The sequence below is a fragment of the Vulpes vulpes genome, chromosome 5, assembly GCF_048418805.1.
Source record: "Vulpes vulpes isolate BD-2025 chromosome 5, VulVul3, whole genome shotgun sequence".
Classification (NCBI taxonomy): Eukaryota; Metazoa; Chordata; class Mammalia; order Carnivora; family Canidae; genus Vulpes; species Vulpes vulpes.
In genome coordinates, this window is record NC_132784.1 from 90,599,121 (window position 1) to 90,619,562 (window position 20,442).

The window sequence follows — 20,442 nt, forward strand, 5'->3', positions numbered from 1 at the left end:
TTTGCAGTCTTTGTAATTCCATTTTATATGAAGTTTGGTATATTTCAATTCCTTTAGTAAGATTTCCCTTCAAACCCTGACACTGCTTTGAGTTGGTCGACAGTGGGAGTGTGCCCCCGATGGTCCGATGTGGAAATGACAAACTGGTCAAAGGAGACAAAATGGTAAATTACAGAGAATTGGGGCTGACAGATTAGAACTCAGAAGGGATGAAATTTTGGCCATCATCTTAACCCAGTTTGATATCTGCCAGTGACTTGGTGTTAATTCAGGACAGTAAATCCATCTATTAAAAACCAAATACTTATAAGCCACAGAAGTATTGGAAAAGGAATTTTTAAGTAAGTTGGTGAAAACCATATCAAAAGAGATGATGGTTGTGAAGTAATCTTGCAGATCATAATGGATTTCAATAGTCATAGAATTTTAGTACTTTAAGTAATTGAAACCAGCCCCTCCCTTATTTGATAGACAGAAAGTTGGAGTCCCAAAGAACTGGAGTGCTGTGAAGCTTCATAATTAGTAAATGATACAGACCTAGGGTGCCAGGAACCTCACTCCTATCTCTAGAGACCTAGCAGCCATGATCGCAGTCATAGCTGGAGCATTAGATAAGAATGCAAAGAAGGGGATCCATTCATTCAGCAGGCGCTCACCGAGCTGAGTCTATCATGGAGTATATGGAAGATGAACTGGATCTTTGCCTGTAGGAAATCAAGTTGATTTAGACTAAGGTTGAGAAATGATCTGGTGGGAAGCCATCACAGGCTGTGGCCTGAACCTGACACCATGAGGGTGACTGTGGCACTTGCTAAGAACTAGTAAGAAGGGGAAGTGGACTTTGTGAATCAGTATTTTGGGTTGGGAGAGGAGGGGACAGTGGTGTCCACTCAAATTAAAGGAGTTACTAGTTGTGTTAATTAAGGTAGGCTGAGTGCTAGAAGAGACCATCCCAAGATCTCAGTGGCTTAACATTCTAGAGGTTAGGGGTTTTTTTTTCCCCCTGATTGCTGGTACACAGCCGGTGTGGATCAGTGGTTGGGCTTTGCTCTACCCCGTCAATCTGGGATCTCAGACTCCTTCCACGTAGGGGCTTTTCTTCCCCTGGGCTTTGTAGTTTTCTGCTGTATTTTCTGCATCCAGCTAGCAGATAAGGGAAGAGAGAATGAGGATGGTGTTATGGGAGGTTTCTTGGGCCAGGCCTGGAAATGGTGTACATCACTGCTGCCAACAGTCCATTGTCCAGAACTCAGTTGCAGGCTACAGCTAACTGCCTAGGAGTCCAGAAATGTTGTTAGCCGTGTGCCCAGGAGGAGAAGATCATCTGCAAGTGATTTTAGTATAGCCTGCCCTTTACACCGTCCTTAAATGGCATATTTCCTATGGTCGGTTTCCATAGGAGTCGTATTTCCATTGAGTAAAACGGAGTCCTTTATAAAGATCCTTTGTTGTTGTTGTTTTTCCCCTTTCACTGATTTCTAACTCTGATGTATAAGATTTTCCAAACCCTCTAGAACGATAGCCTAAAGCCAACTGACTATCACTAAACAAGTATCTAAAATTAAACTAAGGTATTATTACCACAGAAGTAGAAAGTGCATAATTACATTATAGAGGAAACTTGCTCTTTCCACTTCTCTGGAATTATAAACATTGTGTACAGCTGGAGCCAGGAGGTGGTTGCCATAACAACCATGGAAAAGCTAAAAATAGCCCCTTTCATACTGTATTGCTTAAGGTGGAATTATGACATGTTATGGTGTTTTAGGGCAGGCAGTTCTCTTTCATGTGGGAAATGTTTGCAAACTTCTTCAGCAAAGCAGGATTTGTATAATGTATTTGGATTGCTGGTTCTAATTATATGTCTGACCCCTGTGTTCCAGGATTCTTCTCTGGCATAGAACTCTGTTTTGATATGTTTCTCAGTCTTGAGAGTCTGTAAGAGAATTGTCTGTACCAATTTCAGTGTTATGTTTAAGCTTAAAGAAAAATAAATAAATAATGACCCTCCAGGAAGAAATGGACACAGGAAGGATCATCATGGAGTCTTTTCTGCAGTCTCCCCTGTCTACCATCAAACTCCGTATACAGTTAGCTTCTCGTGTTGGAGCTGACCCTGTGTTTCAGTCCTTCACGGCAGCACCCCCACCCCCGCCCAGCCCCCGTCGCAGGGCAGTGCCGAGGTTCCCGAGGAAGGTGGAAATCAGTGACTTATTCAAAGGAGACCTAGCATTTCCTCTATGACAATAGTATTTTTATAGAGCTGTGGACGAGGACCCTGCAACAGCTTGATGGAATAGTGGGGGCACTTATGGGAAAATAAAGGCCTGGCCAGTTTTTTTAATCCAGGTGAAAATTAAGGAGAGTATTAGGATGGGGTTTTCACAGGTCTGAGGCAGTTCTACTGGAGACCATAGCGATAGGAAGCCACAAATACCAGATACTGAATTTTGTAGGGTTGGATGAGTTTCACGTTTGGCTGGTGAAAGGGCAGTAATTGCAGAGAGTGTGTTTCTGTGGAGAGGTGCTTCCTTATCAGCAGTGGCATTTTCTGCTTTGCTTTTGTGGTATTTTAGTTCTGGTAGAACCTCAGTAATTTGTACCACTGAGACACCATCGTGTGGCTGTTAGCAAGTAGGCAGTGTGATGAATTAAGAATGTTCTATCACAGAAAATATTACTTGAGTTGTTTATTTGGGTATTTGTCATAACGGGCTGGGAAGTGTGCTGAAGTATGAGCAACATGAGTCTTCATTATGGAACTTCAGCAAATATTGTTAATGTACCTTCCAATCTTAGAATTGCTCCCCAAGTCCCCAGAAAATGAGAGATTAACTAAGGTTCGGTTTTATGTTTGTTTTCGTGTGCAATTAAGCACAAGCCCATTTTGTCCTTCTGCTTGATATAACAGAGCTGTCATGAGTCTGCCTCTGCCATGGAAACTGGTTTGACGTCACTAATTCTGCTTAGATGGAGGATTAGAGCCAGACAAAGTAGTTGATTTTAAAGACGAGTCCGTTGTGCCTCGCGGTCCCAAGTGTTCATTCCCATCCCTACGTGAGGAATAGAGACCGCACACGGTACAGGGATGGAGACAGCTGCACCAGCGTGTTGTTTATGATTCAGACAAAACTAAGTTGAATATTATTATCCTTGGAGAGAAAGAGAATTCTGTGCTAGTGTGGGTGTGGGAGGAAGGTTTTTGCTAGACAAATACGTGTGCTTCTTGTTAGCACAGAGTTTTCGTAGAAGGGGTGTTTCTCCGCTGTCATTATGATACAATTATAAATGCTCTCCCTTTATTTCCTCAGGTCTAGTGGGCTCTTGCTTTAGACTTCATTGGTCTCAGGTTTGTGTAATGTATTCTAGAGTGTTTGAATAACGTTCCCTCAAATTCTGACTTTTCGCTAATTCAAACTCTACCTCCTAGAAATTTTAATTGGAATAGAGTATTTGAAAAACAAAGATCTTAGTTCCCTCAAAGGAACTAAACAGTTCAAAGGGCATACCTGCATAATTGTGGCATATTTGATCATTAGTCTATTATTTTTTAAAACAGGTAGTTTTTATTGCCTTTAAATAAATCTTCCTTCATTGAAATCATTGCTTTGGTGAGTGAAGTTTTAAGAGCGTGTGTTAGTAAGATCAAGATTTAATTTTTAAAATGCATTTGGTAATGTTAAACTTTAATTTTGGAAGACTTTTAAAATGCATTTAATTTGTGAGGAATGAAATTTAAAATATTAAGATTTTTGTTCAAGGGCACATGCAACCACCTCTGCCAATCTGAGTATAATAGAGCACATAATCCAGCTAATAAAACCAGCACTGATATAATACAGTTCAGTGAAGAACATTATCATCTACAACTACTCTAAACTAGCTTTTTCTTCATCTCTTCCGAATGAGTGAGGCCATAGCAACTCCCGGTTATATGAGAAGAGGTTAAAATAAAATGCTACCTAAAGCTGCAAGGATGCTTAGGGCTCGGGGGGGGGGGGGGGGGGTGCAACTTATCAGGATTTGGGGTTACTTCTCAGAAAGCATTCTGTGTTGCAGAAGATCCCATAGCTCTCTTAGCTTTCACTTGGTTGGAATTTACTCTGAGCTTACAGGTGGCACCTTCTAATATATCATAAATACATTTTTATCTTTTTCACGTTTATTGAGATCTATGTCACATACCATAAAAACCACCCATTTAAAGTGTACAATTTGGTGGTTTCTAGTATGTTCACAAAGCTGTGTAGCAATCACCACAATCTAATTTGAGAACATTTTCAACACCCTAAAAAGATAAAGATATATTAAACATCATAAATTAATACTCTATTAAAAGTCTCCAGTAACAGAAATTGCTTTTAGTCCATTTTGATCGGAGGAGTTTCTCACAAATATAGATAAAATCAAAATCTTAGATATTCATTCCTAATTACTAGCTTTTACCTTAGAGTGACTGGGTTCTAACTCCTGAGAGACCCTCTTACTCTCTTACCACTATTTAAAAACAAAAGGCTTTTCTGTCTCTTGAGATACAAGCAAAACATACCAGAATGATATAATCAACACATTCCCTAAATATTTCCAACTTTCCTTAAAACCGTAATATTACATTTTTTTAATTTTAAATTTGATTTCAATGACCAAAATGTGAGTGGATTTCACTGCCTAGGAACGTATATGTTACTAATAAGGACTTGGGTTCAAAAATAAAAACAAAGTTTGTTTCCGGTAACACAGGAAGCTGAGGGTCCAAACTTCGTTTATGGCATCTCGCCTAGAGGCTGGCAGATGGACTGGGTGACCTTTTGGGATTATTTCTTTTCAGATTTATGTCTAAAATAACTTAGATTCCATTTAATCATGTTTCTTTTATTATTTTGCATAAAACAGGACTATATAGTTCTTGTTTAAAAAAATATGAAAAAAATAGGTCTTGGAGGAGGTAAATTCAGAAAAAGAACAAAGGGAAGCAGAGTTGAAAGGAAAGGAACCTCACCTGGAGGCTGGGAGGTAGGTAGGGTTGTTCGCAGTAGCTGAAGGCGACATCCCATCCTCCAGCCTGAGAAGAAAGGGAAGAGTTGGCCGTTAATTCTGTTTAAAATTCCTAAAACCCTAACTCCACACTTCAGGCAACCCTTTTGCCCTTATGTGCTTGCTAATAACAGGTATTTTATGGCATTGCTTTCCTCCAGTTAATTTTCATTTATTAGTAAAATCAGTATTTCCTATAACTCTCTGACTTTCAGCTTTCAGAAGTCACTAGAAGTTATAGTAGAGGGGATCCCTGGGTGGCGCAGTGGTTTAGCGCCTGCCTTTGGCCCAGGGCGCGATCCTGGAGACCCGGGATCAAATCCCACGTCGGGCTCCCAGTGCATGGAGCCTGCTTCTCCCTCTGCCTATGTCTCTGCCTCTCTCTCTCTCTCTCTCTCTCTCTCTGTGACTATCATAAATAAATAAAAATTAAAAAAAAAAAAGAAGTTATAGTAGAAATTGAGCTTTGCCTTTTAGCAAAGAATATGGTTTGATCACCTATAGAGTTACATAATTTTATCGTCAGCTCTTTGTTTAGCGCCTGAATATCTAACCTGAAGGAAGCAGGAGGGCAGAACCTAGCCATTCACCCGCGCCAGGTGGCTTTATTAAGCACCTGTTATGTGCTCAGGACTGTGCAGGGTAGTTTTGAGGAAAAGCTGAAGACAAAGACTATGATGTACAGAAATAGTTTTGTTGAGGGAGAAAAACGTGCGAAACATGCGAAAAACACATGCGATGATTAAACAGGACAGCAAGGCAGTATGTGACGGCAGGCCAAAATAAAGGCGCGCAAGGACTATGAGAGTTTCTAAGAGCGAGGATTCTTGGTGAAGGGGCCAGAGGAGACCTCCTACAGGAGCGATCAACTGAGGAGACTGTGGCTCTGATCTGATCATGCCCTGGAATACTAACACAGGAATGAGCTCATGGCAAACAAGAGCTATTTTTAGTTGATTGAGTTATGCCTCATTCACTGACCACGGATATCACGTGCTGATGAAAGGCGCGGAGAGATGTGTGTTAGAAAGACACCTCTGCTCTACTGTTTAAAATCATTCTGTATCTCGATCTGTAATTTACAAACCATCGTGTATATGATTTCATTCGTTTACTTGGTGCATTTTCCTTTTTAGGTCTAAAGGGGCAATTCTGAACATCTCCTCTGCCAGTGGCATAGCCCCAGTCCCACTGTTGGCCATCTACTCTGCAACCAAGGTGAACAATTTTTTAGTGAATCATGTCAGAATAAGAATGATGAGTACTATTCAGTCTGAGAAATAAGCATAGAAGCTTCTTGAAGTTCTCTTCTTGGCTGTTTTCAAACAGACTGGGAAGGAAAGGGGTGGGACGCCAACATCCCAGATCCACAGATGCTTTATTCTTCTAATAGTTGACTGGTTTTAAAACCGATTCAGGCATACCTCGGAGTTATTACAGGTGTGGTTCCAGACCCCCACAGAAGCGCAAGTGTCACAATAAAGCGAGTCAAATGAGTGGTTTGGTTTTCCAGTGTATATAAAAGTTATATGTTTGCACTCTACTGTAGTCTGTTACGTGTGCAACAGCATTGTGTCTACAAAAGCAGTCTATATATTGTAATTAAAGAGTACTTTATTGCTAAAAAATGCTGTCATCTGAGCTTTTGACATGTGGTAATCCCTGAACACAGATCATCAGAACACATATAATAATAATGAAAAACTTGAAATCTTGTGAGAATTGGCAGATATGACGCAGAGCCAAGAAGTGAGCACGTGCTGTTGGAAAAATGCTGCCTACAGATTCGCCTGCTGCAAGGTTGCCACAAACCTTCAGTTCTGTAAAGCACAGTCTGTGTAAAGTAGGCAAAGCGAAGTGCAAGGGAACAGGGTATGCCTGACTGTGCTTTCCACAGAGAGCTCACTGGCCCAGGCCAGCTCTGTTGACCAGAGCCTGAAGCTTATGACTGGGGATTTGGTTCGTGAATGAGTCAGCTTCCTCCAGCAGAAGTTCCAACTCTGCCGAGCCCAGAGGAAGAATTTGCAGCCAGTCAGGACGTAACTTCACTCAGTAGGTGCAAGGTAGCCCGGGTGAGAGTGTATTTTGCCACTTACTCGGAATCCTGGGTATTTATTATCACTCCAGGAGTGAGACCAGAGTTTTATAGAACTCTCTGTAAGATGTCATAATTGTATACTATGTCACGACTCACTCACATTACTAGTAGGAAATGTTATTTAGGATACATTTCCTGCTGCCTACAGGTCCATGGCGCCTTATACATTGTTGAGGCAAAGGATACATCCCTGAAATTAAAAGGACCATTGGGATGCTGAGATTGAACCAGCTTTGAGGGGAAAATGAGCAAAATATAATATGATAAGAACTTCCAAGAGCAAAATGCTTGCCTTCTTTTTCACTTGGCTCTTTGTCCGCTGGAAAAACCGTCAACAGTGACTACTGTTTTGGAAAAGTGAGGCGCTGCGCCCCCTCCTGCAATCTCCCTGCTTTCTGTGTCTGAAATATGGGGGGGGGGGGGGGTCAAAACGGACACCATATTTCTTGAGGTGGTTGTTGGACCCTCTCACCCTGCTCTCCATGGGCACATGATTAATTGGGTCCTAGTGGAGTCATTATTGATACTTTGCATTTTAAGCCTGAGTGGAGTCCATATTTGAAGAATGATACATTATATTTTACAAATAGATTTAAAACTGTACTATCAGAGGATGGGCTGTCACATTCAAACCTGCACTTCTTGGATCTTGCCATCCCAAAGGACCAAGAGGATTCTTGCTCTTTTCTTTTCTTTACTGACAACAAAATCCCTATAGAGGAGAGTGGAACAGAATTCATATTGTGTTTCTGTTTGAATGGCAAGCGGGGAGGAGGAACATAGCCTTTGTTATATAATAAAACATTTCTTCTTGAAAACTAATTTTCTGAAAAAAGAAAAGATCCTTTTCTGGTTAAGTCAAAATTTGATCTGGAGATTATGTTTGCTAAGAATACTTGATTTAGTGGCAGAAAAGAAAACAACTTGAGATTTTGAGGGGTTTTTTTAGGGTCTCTTCTGCATTTGAAATAAGAATGATTAGAAACTCCAGTGTTAAATGGGTAGTTTGTTATTTGTGTTGCCATGGCTACAAATCAGGCTGATTGATGTAACGTGTGTTTCCTTCTCACTCCCACCCCATCCCAGGCTTTTGTGGATTTCTTCTCTCGGTGCCTCCATGAGGAATATAGGAGCAAGGGCATCTTTGTGCAGGTGAGTGGGGTTTGTTTCAGTTGCGTGTCCCTGTTTTTGTGTGGTTTCCACAGCAACTGTTGCTGTCTTGGCAACGAAAGAAAATCCCATTCCTAAGGAAGTGAGTGTGACGTTAGCACACCATTAAAGACATGATTTCTTTTTCTTTTATGCACTTATGCCTAGATTTTTAAAAATTATCCCCTAGAATTCTTAACTCGGGATTCTTAAAGTAGAAGAACCAAGTGCACGGTTTTATTTCTTGCAGTATTATTTTGAGAAAATTGGGACTGTCGGCATCTCTTAGCTGCCAGGTGTGTAAGGTGTGCTGTGACTGTTCCCAAGGCCGCTGTGTAAGAACCAGCAGGGCCGGTGGGGAGCGGAAGACAGCCAGCTCCTCCTAGAGCAGAGTGGACGGCATGCTCAGGATGACTGCCGTGTGGGAGTGAGGTTCAGTTTGTTTTAATGGTGGTAAAAACATGTACCAGAAAGCACCGTTTAAATCACTTGTGGGTATTCAGTTCAGGGGCATTAGGTGCGTGGACCTTGTCGTGTGCCCTCAGCACCATCCATCTCCAGAACTTTTGCATCTTCTGGAACCAAGACAGTGTCTGTTCAACAGTAACGCCTCCCTTCCCGCCCCGTCCTGGGCAACAGCCTCCGCCCTGCTTTCGTCCCCCTGAATTTGACTGCTCTAGGGACCTCGTTCGGGGGCCTTCATACAGTTTTGGTCTTTCTGTGCCTGGCTTAGTGCGCTCCATCGAACATCTTCTGCGTCCAGCCACGTGTGCGAGCTGCCTTCCTTTGTCAGGCCCAGTAGAATTCCACCGTGAACGTACACTGCGTTGTGTTTATCCATCCAGCTGCTGTTGGACACTCGGGTTGCTTTCACCTCTTGGCTGCTGTGAACATGAGGTGTCTACCTATCCCTTTGATGCCCTGCTTTCAGGTCAATTGGAAATGTACCCGGAAGTGGAATTGCTGAATCAGGTGGCAGTTATATGTATGTATGTATGTGTGTGTATGTATTGTTTTCTTTGAGCTCCCTTACTTTCTTCCATAGGTGCTTACCTGTTTTAGATTCCCACAACGATATAGCAGAGTTCCAATTTTTTCATATCCTTGCCGATACTTGTTATTTTGTTTTGTTTTTGTTTTTGAGTATTCGCTGTCCTAATGGGTAGCACGTGGTCTCTGTGGTTCTGATTTGCATTTTCCCAATGATTAGTTGACGTTGAGCACTTTTTCAGCCTCGTTATTGGCCATAATATATCTTCTTTGGAGAAACGTCTGTTCAGATCCTTCGCCCTTTTTGAATTGGGCGGAGTTTATCGTTGAATTGTAGGAGTTCTTTATATACTGTGGATATTTACCCTTTATCAGATACATGATTTGCAAATATTTTCTTCTACTCTGTGGGTTGCCTTTTCATTCTGTGGATTGTGTCCTTTGAGGCACAAAAGTTGTTACTCTGGATGTAGTCCGTTTATCTATTTTTCCTTTCACTGCTTGTGCTTTTGGTGTCCTTTGCAAAAAATCATTTCCAAATGTAATATCATGAAGGTCTCCCCTGTTTTCTTTTAAGAGTTCATAGATTTAGCTTTTACATTAGGCCTTCGACCCATTTTGACTTAATTTTTGTAGAGATCTTTGCTTTTATTATGTAGCTAACAGATACAATGCTGTGGAAATACAATACCAAATGTGAGAGGAAGCAAATGTAGGAGTTTTTTATGAGTATCTGTCTCAAAGCGGCTCTTGCTCAACACAAAGTAATAATGTCTCACAGCATTTCCATGCTTAGGCACATTTGTGACAATGTCTTAGGAGAAGTTGCAATGCTTAAACCCCTTTCCTACTCCCACCTGCGACCTGCCCCCACTTCTTGACGCACCCCATTGTTATTATGGCTCTCATTACTGGTAGCCCAGTATTTCAATTTTTGCACCCTGAAGCCCCAGATGACCAGTCTTCGCAATAGCTAATATTTGAAGGGTTACTTTCCAGGCACAGCGCTAAGCTAAGCACTTTATATGTATCCATTTATTTCATTTTATCTCGTAATGACCTCATAAGGTGGTGTGATTATCATCTTTTGTAAATTTATGGAAATTGAGGTTAAAGAGGTTATTAAGCCCCTTGTCCATGTTGAACCAGGACTTAAATCCAAGGCTGTTTGGAGCCAAAACCTTTATTTTTAATGACTGGGCTCCTTATTTGAGGCCTTCAGGACAGCACTGAACACGTTGGTGCCATCTGAGCTCAGGCATTTCTGGAATCAGAAGGTACTTAGCTGAATGGTTGCATTTCATCCCTTGTCTCTTTGGACAGTCGAGACAGCCCTACCTGTTGTGTGGATCTAGCTTCTAACCCTTTTTATTCTATCTGTGGAGACTGCACCCACAGTGAGAGGGAGTAGTCATTAGGGAAGGGTCAGGTCAGAATTTCCTCATCTTCCAGGACCATCCAGAGTCGGCTTCCTCTAAGCCTCCACCTGAGGTCTCGTCCAAGTGGACCTCAGATGTCATAGCCCTTTGGTCTTTTTTTTTTTTTTTTTAAGATTTTATTTATTTACTCATGAGAGACACACAGAAAGAGAGAGAGAGAGGCAGAGACACAGGCAGAGGGAGAAGCAGGCTCCACGCAGGGAGCCCGACGTGGGACTCGGTCCTGGGCCTCCAGGATCACGCCCTGGGCCGAAGGCAGGCGCTCAACCACTGGGCCACCCAGGGACGCCCTAGCCCTTTGGTCTTATTGTGATTTGCAGCTTCCCGTAAATACACGGGGCACATTGTGGAAGAAGACTGGGTTTTCAAGAATCCTGAATTTTACACTGAACTATCATGCTCCCCCTTCTGCCCTCAACTCTCGTTTTAATGCCAGTAGCTGAAATCTGCCATACAGAACGTGCTGGCTTTCAGTAACAAGAAAGCAGCAAAGCATTCATGGGAGGTCAGGCATCCCGTGCCACACGGAGTCGTGCCATTTCCTCATTCTGAAGAATCTATTGTAATCAAGTTATTAATTTCAGAATTTTTAAACACCTCCTGAGACTAAGCAGGAATCCTACAGACCCATCAGTGGGTGACCTTCAGGCAGCATGGCCAGAAGCTGCAAGTGTTTGAATGACAAAGGGGGATATTACACTCTGTGAGCACAGACAAGCGATTTCTGAAATTCTCTGAATAGACAGGACTGTCTCCTCTCTCATTCCCACAGCTTGTTTTCCTCAAAGATCTTTTTTCCATATTCTCCGCCTATTAGTCTGGCATGACTGGAAGCTACTACAAAAACATATTAGCATTTGTTTTTTGAGACATTTAACTTTGATAAACTTGTTTTTCCCCAATAATGAATTCTGAATTATGTAATTTCATTGCTCATTGTCTTCCTTCAAATGAATTCATTCAAGGTTTAAATGTAGTGTGAATTTGGCGAAAAAATTAAAACGCACATGTTTGGGAAGGAGAATACGGTTGTCATTTCTGTGTGAACACATCAGAATGCTGAAGTAATTCTACTTCTATCCTATTCAGGATATCATACTAGTTCTGACCAAAGGAACAAAAACATCTGGTCTAAATAAAGCTCAGAGTTAAAAATTATTGTTTTTTTCTTTGGTGGTGGTTTATGTCTGCACATTTTTTGGACCAGGAGTATTTATTGGCAATTTTCTCCTCCACTCCATCCCACATACTGTTTCCTGGGTGATTTTGCTAAAACCCAAGTTAGGTAATGTTGCTTTCCTTCATAGCCCCCCAGTGGCTGCCTGCGATGCTCAGGATTGAATTCACACTCTAGCAGGCCATCGCCTCTCCTGCCACCCCATCGTCTCTCCGTATGTCCGGCCAGCCTGGGCGATGTGGCATCCAGCACGTGCTCTGCCCCCAGCAGTGCCCAGGACTAGCGCCTGTGCTGGCACGCCTTCCCCTCTCCTCTCCTCTCCCTATCTCCGCACCCCATTCACACCTGAGCCTCTGATCTCGGTCCATCTCTCAGGGCTCAGGCCACACTTCACCTGCCTGGGAAACCCGATCTCAGCCGCGTGATGCGCCTCTCCTTCTGCTCTCCTGTTTCTTATTATTTACCTCGGCCAGAGAGTCTGGCCCCCCTGCCTCCCCACACTTCAATATATTCTTGAGATCTGGATTTTTTTTTTTTTAAAACCTTGTTTGTCTCTGTGTTGCTAATGGCACATGTAATTTGGGGCACACCAGGGACCTGCCTTTTGCTTGGGGTCACGGAAGACTCTGGTTACACATGGCCATGCTTTGCGGGACACAGACATTCATTTTAGAGGCCTTTTGAGCTGCTTCTCTTGCTCACATAGGCCTCTGGTATTGAATTTTCGACCTCTCTATCTAGAGGGCTTTCAGGCTAATGCTGTGTTACCAAATTTCAGTTTCTCATAATCCTTGGAAGGAAAACTATCTTTTTAGGTCTGCCTCCATGTGAATGTGTATCAGATAGCTCTTTGGGGAGAGGAAGAGAATATGTTTTTTGAATTTAGGTTGTTTTATATTAATTCCTTATCCGTATTTTTCCTTTGCTTTTCTCTTCCCATCTTTCCTTCAACTTCTGTCCTATAATTTTTGAGAGCAAAATAATAATTGAGAGCATTTAAAATTTACTTCATAAATTCAGATTTGCTGTGAAATAAGGATTTTGTGGAAATGCAAATGAATAGTGGAGACAGCAAATGGAAAGGTGAATTTGGGACCTGATAAATTCTGTCTCTTACATTTGAATTGAGGGTAAGAAGTTCGTTCTTAAGTAGGCCTTATCAAAAGTGTGCTCTTGGTATGTTGGTGAGGACTGCTTTCATTACTGCCCTATAATTAAAGCCCAGTCAGAATTACGCTTAACTCTTTCAGAGGGCAAAATCCTAAGTGACCCGACTGGCGAGTTGGTAGGACTGGGCACTGGCTCCTTCTGTACGCCATGTACCAGCTAGCTAGAGTGCTGAAAAAGTATAAGAAGTAGCTAAGACTGCACCAACTTCCCGAAATTATACTTCTTGAACTTTTATTCTGTAAAACCTTTACTAACTGCCTTGTTTTTAAAAATTTTTTTATTTGGAAATAATTTCAAATCTACAGAAAAGCTGTAAGAATAAGAATAGTACAAAGAACACCATAGTCCCCTTTACCCAGATTCACTTAATGTTATGCAACTTATTCCATTTGCTTTATTATTGAAAGGTCAGTTGCAGACGTCATGGTTCTTTACCTGTAAATACTTCAGTGTCTGTTGCCAAATAATGAGGATATTTTCTTACGTAATAGTTATCAACATAGTTATCAACTTCAGAGTTAACACTGATATAATATTTTTATCTTATTTACTGCCTGTATTCCAGTTTTAGACTCCATAATATTCCTTATGGCATTTTTTATCCTCCAGCAAAGAATTTAGTCTAGGACCACGTATCCTATATTTGTCCCATCCCTTCAGTTTCTGTTAATCTGAAATATATCCACAGCCTTTCATTGTTTATATGACATGGACATTTTTCTTTTTTATTTTATTTTATTTTATTTTATTTTATTTTATTTTATTTTATTTTATTTTATTTTATTTTATTTTTATTTTTATTTTACCAGCTTCAAACAGCAGACATTGGCATCTTTAAAGAGCACAGTACTCCTCTTGCTCTTTCTGAATTGAACATTCCGTATTTGAGGTTTATCTGATGCTTCCTCATGATTAGATTCATGTTATGCTTTCTTAGCCAAAACAGCACACATGATTTTGTATCCTGGGCTTGAATACCTCCGAAGTCTGTGATCTTCGGAGGCATTGCTCTGCTTCATAGAATTTTCTGCCTTGGAGCTGGGAAACCAAGTCTCTGGAAATGCTGTCAACAAGGAGATCATTTGCAAACTGAAACCATCCCTTAGGGTTTAGTTTATCTGACTCTTTATTAGAGGATAGATGAGGATGAGGACATAGGTTGAGACCAAGAAACCCAGAGAAGGCAGTTGTAGGTTTCAACTGGACTGAAAATGAAACGGGTTTTCTCATGTTTAGTGTGAGATTGCAGAAGAATACTCGCTTAGATGTGAACTCACTGTAATGGGGACATTCACTGGGCCCCCTTCTCTTAATTTATCACTTTCCAGTGCTTTGGACCTCTTGGGTGGTGATAGTTGGTGGTTTTGTTAATTCAGCTAAATATAGTTTTTAATCAGAACAAATTTATTTTTTAAGATTGTATTTATTTATTCATGAGAGACACAGAGAGAGAGAGAGAGGCAGAGACACAGGCAGAGGGAGAAGCAGGCTCCATGCAGGGAGCCCGACGTGGGACTCGATCCGGGGTCTCCAGGATTACACCCTGGGCTGAAGGCCGGCACTGAGCCACCTAGCCTGCCCTAATCAGAACAAATTTAAAAAATAAATAGGACACACTGAGATGAAGGAGAAAATAAAATTCAAGTTTTTTTTTAAATGAAAAAAGATATTCCTCTTTTATATTTTGTTAAATATTTTATAGCTTAGAATAATCATAGACATCTATTGGGCTTCAGAGAGCTAGAAAGCTAAACACTGAGAAGTGGCTATTAGGATTGAAAACAGAATTCTTCATCCATTTTTCTTGTTAATTGCCAATGCCAATAAAAGGAGGTAATGGAGTGTGTCTTTGTTAGTACAGATGGAATCTAAGTAGAACTATAAAGCAATATAATTCTCCCAGGAAATAATCCTATCTGGTCAGCTGTACCAACGTTAAAAAATGGCTTAAGAATAGTAACATTAGGCGGCACCTGGGTGGCTCAGTGGTTGAACATCTGCCATAGGGTCACGGCGTGACCCCAGGGCCCCAGGATCGAGTGCTGCATCAGGCTCCCCGCAGGGAGCCTGCTTCTCCCTCTGCCTGTGTCTCTACCTCTCTCTCGGTGTGTCTCTCATGAATAAATAAATAAAATCTTTTTTAAAAAAATAGTAACGTTAGTCCTATTGGGGATCACTGGACTCCGATCCTTTCCAGCCAGGTGAATCTCCGGGTTTGTCATTGATAACATCTATTTTGCTTGGCCCTTTCCAATGGTGCTGTACCACAAGAACCCCAATACCCGCCACACGGTGTTGGGTATCCACCTTTCCAGTTTTCCATGACATTTAGTTACAGTGGCCTTCCTGTTCTGAGTCAGGCCGCCTGATTTGTTTTCTAAGGACCAAATTAACTAAGCAAGCTACTCTAGTGGGTGAGAAAAAAGATACCATATTGTCTCCAGGGATTTTTATTTTTTAAAAAACAAGCTGAATAAGGACAGACATCAATAGCTTTGCTTTATGGCCTAACTAGTTATTTTCACTTTGGGCTTCTAAGTTGGAATCCCAAGGCACTTACCTGCCTGTGGCTGTGAAGACCCAGGTTGTTTCCAAGCGGTAATCTTTTTAATGGCAAAGTTTTGAGCTTAAGCAACTGGTGAAATTTGTTCTGCCCAAAATACTTCCTGTGGAAGGGTGAGTGTATTCTCAACCTGTTCACTGAAATATTTCCTTGAGTAGGCAGGAAAATGGATTAATTATCATTTACTGTGGTTTTGGTAAACTCTTTGAGGATATGCCTAGATGACATTTTGAGGTGGATTTCTTTGCTTTTACATAGAACTTAAAATACTCCTTTTTAAATTCTTGGCAAGTAGCTAGACCGGTAAGTTTGTCATGGTTTAGAGAGAGGACCTTGTTTAAGCTTGAAAATATCTAATATAGGGACACCTAGGTGGCTCAGTGGTTGAGCATCTGCCTTCAGCTTAGAGCGTGACCCCGGGGTCCCAGGATCGAGTCACGCATTGGGCTCCCTGCACGGAACCTGCTTCTCCCTCCGCCTGTGTCTCTGCCTCTCTCTCTCTCTCTCTCTCTCTCTCTGTCTCTCATGAATAAATAAATAAAATCTTTTAAAAAATATATCTAAAATTTTGGTTTAAAATCTCATATTACATCGTCGACTTGCTGGTGTAATTAACCCCTAGCAGTGCAAGGGGACCCCAGTACAGTTCTTCAGTTCCGTGCACATGGAGGTGCTCTGTTGCTAAGTCACTCAGCAGATCTTATGTGCATCCCTCCTGTCTGCTAGGTACTACTTGCTCTGAGCATTGGCAACGTGGTGTGGAATAAGACCATGTTTTCATGGAGCTGATGCTTTAGAAATCACTACTGTCCAGTGATTGGGTTTAGTTCTCTGTTCCACTTAGCTTTCCTCCTGCCCCTGCTCCACACATTTCTGGCATTTGAACCATACTGAATAGCTTGCAGTTGCGTGAGAACATCATCTTCTCTGTCTCTCTCTTTGCTCCTGCTGTTCTCATTACCCAAAACGTTCTTCCGTTGTTTCTTTACCTGGCAATGTCCTCCACTTTATTTAAGACGTTAGCTCTAAAGTCATTTCATCTCTGAATCCTTTGCATCTTCTGCTAGGCCAAGGTAACTGCCTTGATTTTGAGCCATTGTTGGAAATAAACAGCCTTTCCAGAACAGAATTTACATTTCTTCATTGGAAAAACACAGCTCAGCTTGAAATTCCTAGGCAGGTGTCTCTTGCCTCCACCTCCAGAGCTAGGAGGTTCCCTCAGCTATCTGGATGGTTTAGCTGAATGGTGAGTTAACTTGTGGCACCATCAAGTGGCTCAGCCAGGCAGTGCCACTTAATTCTTCTACAAGATCAAAATAGTCCAATTTATGCTGTGTATCTACAGGCTGTGTGTGTGTGGTAATATCATGGTGTAATTGGAAGGTATAATTATCAGACTGTCTTCATCCTGAGACACTCCGAACTTTACAGTACCCTTAGCAGGCTTGTGATCTGTAGATGGAAATGGTTTTTTAAATCTTCACGGTTTTTTTATAACCAGGACAGAGATGTGACGTGACTTGCTTATATTCCTTCATCATTTGAGATGGTCCATATGCATGTGCTTTCTTTTGCTTTGTTTGCTAATCACCCCAGTAAACAAAGTTTTCTTTCCTTACCCATTGTTAGGGCCTCGGTGAACTCTATTTCATACTGTGTGAGTCTGAGATCTCTCTTTGGTTTGTGCTCTCACATGCTATATCCTTGCTGCAGTGTGGCTTTGAAATTAAAGACCTTTTTGACAAAATATTTTTGCTCAGTAAGTGGGGGAATACATGAATAGTGATAAATTCTCAAAAACCATTCATTGAGTCTTTACTGAACAACCAAACCCAAGTTATTCCAAACTATAGAAGGAACCTCTTGTGCCATGACTCAGGACCCATTGTAATAGGGTTTCCTTGTGTCCTATGTTGAATCCTCCGCAAATGAACCAAACTTAGGCAGTAAGGAACCTGGCACTAGTTAAGGTTTTCTAACAAGTAGTGTTCAGATCTGTCATCTCACACCACTCCCGTCAAGTGTCTTTCTCTTGGTTACCCAGTCTGTTTCCATATGGTTATAGTGTCTCCCCTGCAAAGAAAAAAGAAAAAAAAAAAGGCAGGGGGAGGGATGATCCTGTCTTACAGTAGCAAAGTTTATAAAACTCAGACACAGAGTAGTAAACTGAGGAGGAAGGGTAGTAGTAGCTAAGGTCTGAGAAAGGGAAATGCTTATCTTATTTAATTTTTTAAAAGATTTTATTTATTCATGAGAGACAGACAGAGAGAGAGAGAGAGGCAGAGACACAAGCAAAGGGAGAAGCAGGCTCCATGCAGGGAGCCCGACGTGGGACTCGATCTTGGGTCTCCAGGATCACGCCCTGGGCTAAAGGCGGCGCTAAACCACTGAGCCACCGGGCTGCCCGAAATGCTTATTTTAGAGGCACCAAAGCTGATAGAACCATGTTAATGAGCCACAAATTATGAAAATGAGCATTATGTCTTTAAGAGGATAAAATGTCAAAAGTCTTCCATGGTGGTTTTGTAACCATGTTCAGTGTGGTGAGGGTAGAAAGAGTATCCTCTCCAGAAGCTCTGCTCTCTAGGTTTGTCTAGTGCCGCCTTTTTAAAGGTTCAAAAAGGTCTATTTGTGCATATTTTTAATGCTTTCTCAGTCTCAAATTGTTTCGTTGATAGATTGCCTTGTTGCAGTTTATTTTACGCTGTCATGTATTCTCTCAAGCTGGCTCTCGGTGTGCTTCTCCCTTCTTCTCTCTCTAAAGATTTCACCCGAATGTCTTCCCCATGTTTCTGCACCAGGAGCAATCAAGCGTCACTGAGTTCTGAGTTTGTGGTCTCCCTAATCAACAGCATGTTTTTTTGTTTCTGTTCTTTGCGGTGCGGATGTGTGTTGCCTTTCCAGAGTGTCCTGCCCTACTACGTAGCTACCAAGCTATCCAAAATCCGAAAGCCAACCCTGGATAAGCCATCTGCAGAGACGTATGTGAAGTCTGCGATTCAAACAGTGGGCCTGCAGTCCCGAACCACCGGGTATCTGATCCATTCTCTCATGGTATGTGGATTTCCGAGTCTCCAGTCAGTACTTTGGTTTGGGGTTTTCTTCTCCACGGAGTCACGGAATAGCGTGTGATGTATTAGCATCCACACAGAATAGCGTGTGATGTATTAGCATCCATACACCGTCTAGACTTACTAATGAGGCATTTACGTCTTATTTCAAACGCCCAAGAACTTTAAAATTTACTGACAAAACAACAATATAGTGAAACATAAGATCAGATGCTCTAAATTAGCCCAAATTGTAGGCTGTAATTACATATCTCTCTGTTTCTTTCCATAGGACTCAATAATTTCAGCCATGCCTACCTGGCTGTATTTTAAAATAACCATGAATTTGGGCAAGTCCACGCGGGCTCGCTACATGAAGAAAGCCAAGAAGAACTAAGCGTTGATAACTGCACTGAGTAGCTTGCCCAGGTGCGCCAGCCTACGCATGCTGATGGCAAGGCACCTACCCCTCTCCAAAATCTTCGGTGGTCATTTTATCAGTTATTATTAGGCTAGAAATTGGCATAATTGGGAGAAAAGCAGAAGTTGCTTTCAGGAGTTCTGGACGTATATTTTGAATTCTACCAGGAATTATTTTGAAGTTTAGGATAAATGCTCATATCAATTGGACATAGAACGAATACTAGCAAGAACAGTGTAATGGGAAGCAACACCATCTTGGCAGATTACAGAAGGACAGAATCAGACATAATGCTTCAGTGATTTCATCTGGCCCCAGATACCATTGATGATGGTTCTTGTATTTTCTCTGAAATATACTTTACAAAGTAATGGCTAGCTACTTTCTTTTGTTTTTAACACTTTGAGGGAGTGGAGATTAAATGATTCACTTATGGGAGGACACACTGCAATATGCGTTGCTACGAAGTTTCCTAAAAACATGTCCCAATTTGTACACTTATGTGGAACTTTTTGTTCTCAAAGGTAGCTAATGACGTAAAAATAATACACAGAATTATGGAGCTCCTTTTGACACCTGAAGCCCACTAATACATGCTTTCCCCTAATACATATTTCTTCTCAAGTTTAAATGCATGTAAATACTGAAAACTAGATAATATGATTTATAAGTAAAAGGACCAAAAAATACATTGATATGAGCAGCCACCGATGGTGCCACTAACACCCTGACCCAGGAGAGTGGCCTACTTGGGCCTCCGCCACCTTCGCTTCTGCACCACACCAGTCCTGTTCGTGTATGTGACTGCAGGCTATTCCTAAAACCATAATGATAACACAGAAGTGGCCTTCTGCTTTTAAATTGATACCCTATACATATAGCAAGATGACTAGTTTTAGTAAAAGGTGATATAACCACAGTGTTGATTGAAGATGTATTTCTTTGGTGCTTGAAATTAAGGCTGTTTTTACACTTGCTTTTACTATAAATTAAACTTTACTTGTATCCTGCTCCAAAGCTTGTTTTAGGGAAATCACCAAGAAATAATTCAATATTATGAAACAAGTAACACAGAAGGTAGGTCTTTACCAAGGCTTGTTGGTTCTTAGGCTCTGAGTTTTAAGCGCCAGGAGATTTTTCAAAAAAAATAAATAAGAAAAAGTAATCAAATTGTTTAGGTGTTTCTAGCTCTTAATTTTGCCAGCTAAGGATGTAAAGCAAAAACAGGAAGATTCAAAGTACTATCGCTATTAGCATCACAATATAGAAGAAAAGACATTTTAGCACCCAAAAAGCAAGACCATAATCTCAGAATCATTCAAATTGAATAAACTTAGTTTTATGAAAAACA

The 20,442-nt window shown here is 41.3% G+C and overlaps 1 protein-coding gene across 1 annotated transcript in view; it reads left to right on the plus strand.

The window, feature by feature from the left end:
- Positions 1-20,442, plus strand: part of HSD17B12 (hydroxysteroid 17-beta dehydrogenase 12) — a 157,810-nt gene extending 137,368 nt beyond the window's left edge. Inside the window, exons 8-11 of the mRNA XM_025991537.2 lie at positions 6,171-6,252; positions 8,219-8,284; positions 18,525-18,674; positions 18,963-20,442. Coding sequence (XP_025847322.1) covers positions 6,171-6,252; positions 8,219-8,284; positions 18,525-18,674; positions 18,963-19,067 — 403 coding nt within the window. The 3' untranslated portion in view covers positions 19,068-20,442. The remainder of the gene's footprint in view (positions 1-6,170; positions 6,253-8,218; positions 8,285-18,524; positions 18,675-18,962) is intronic.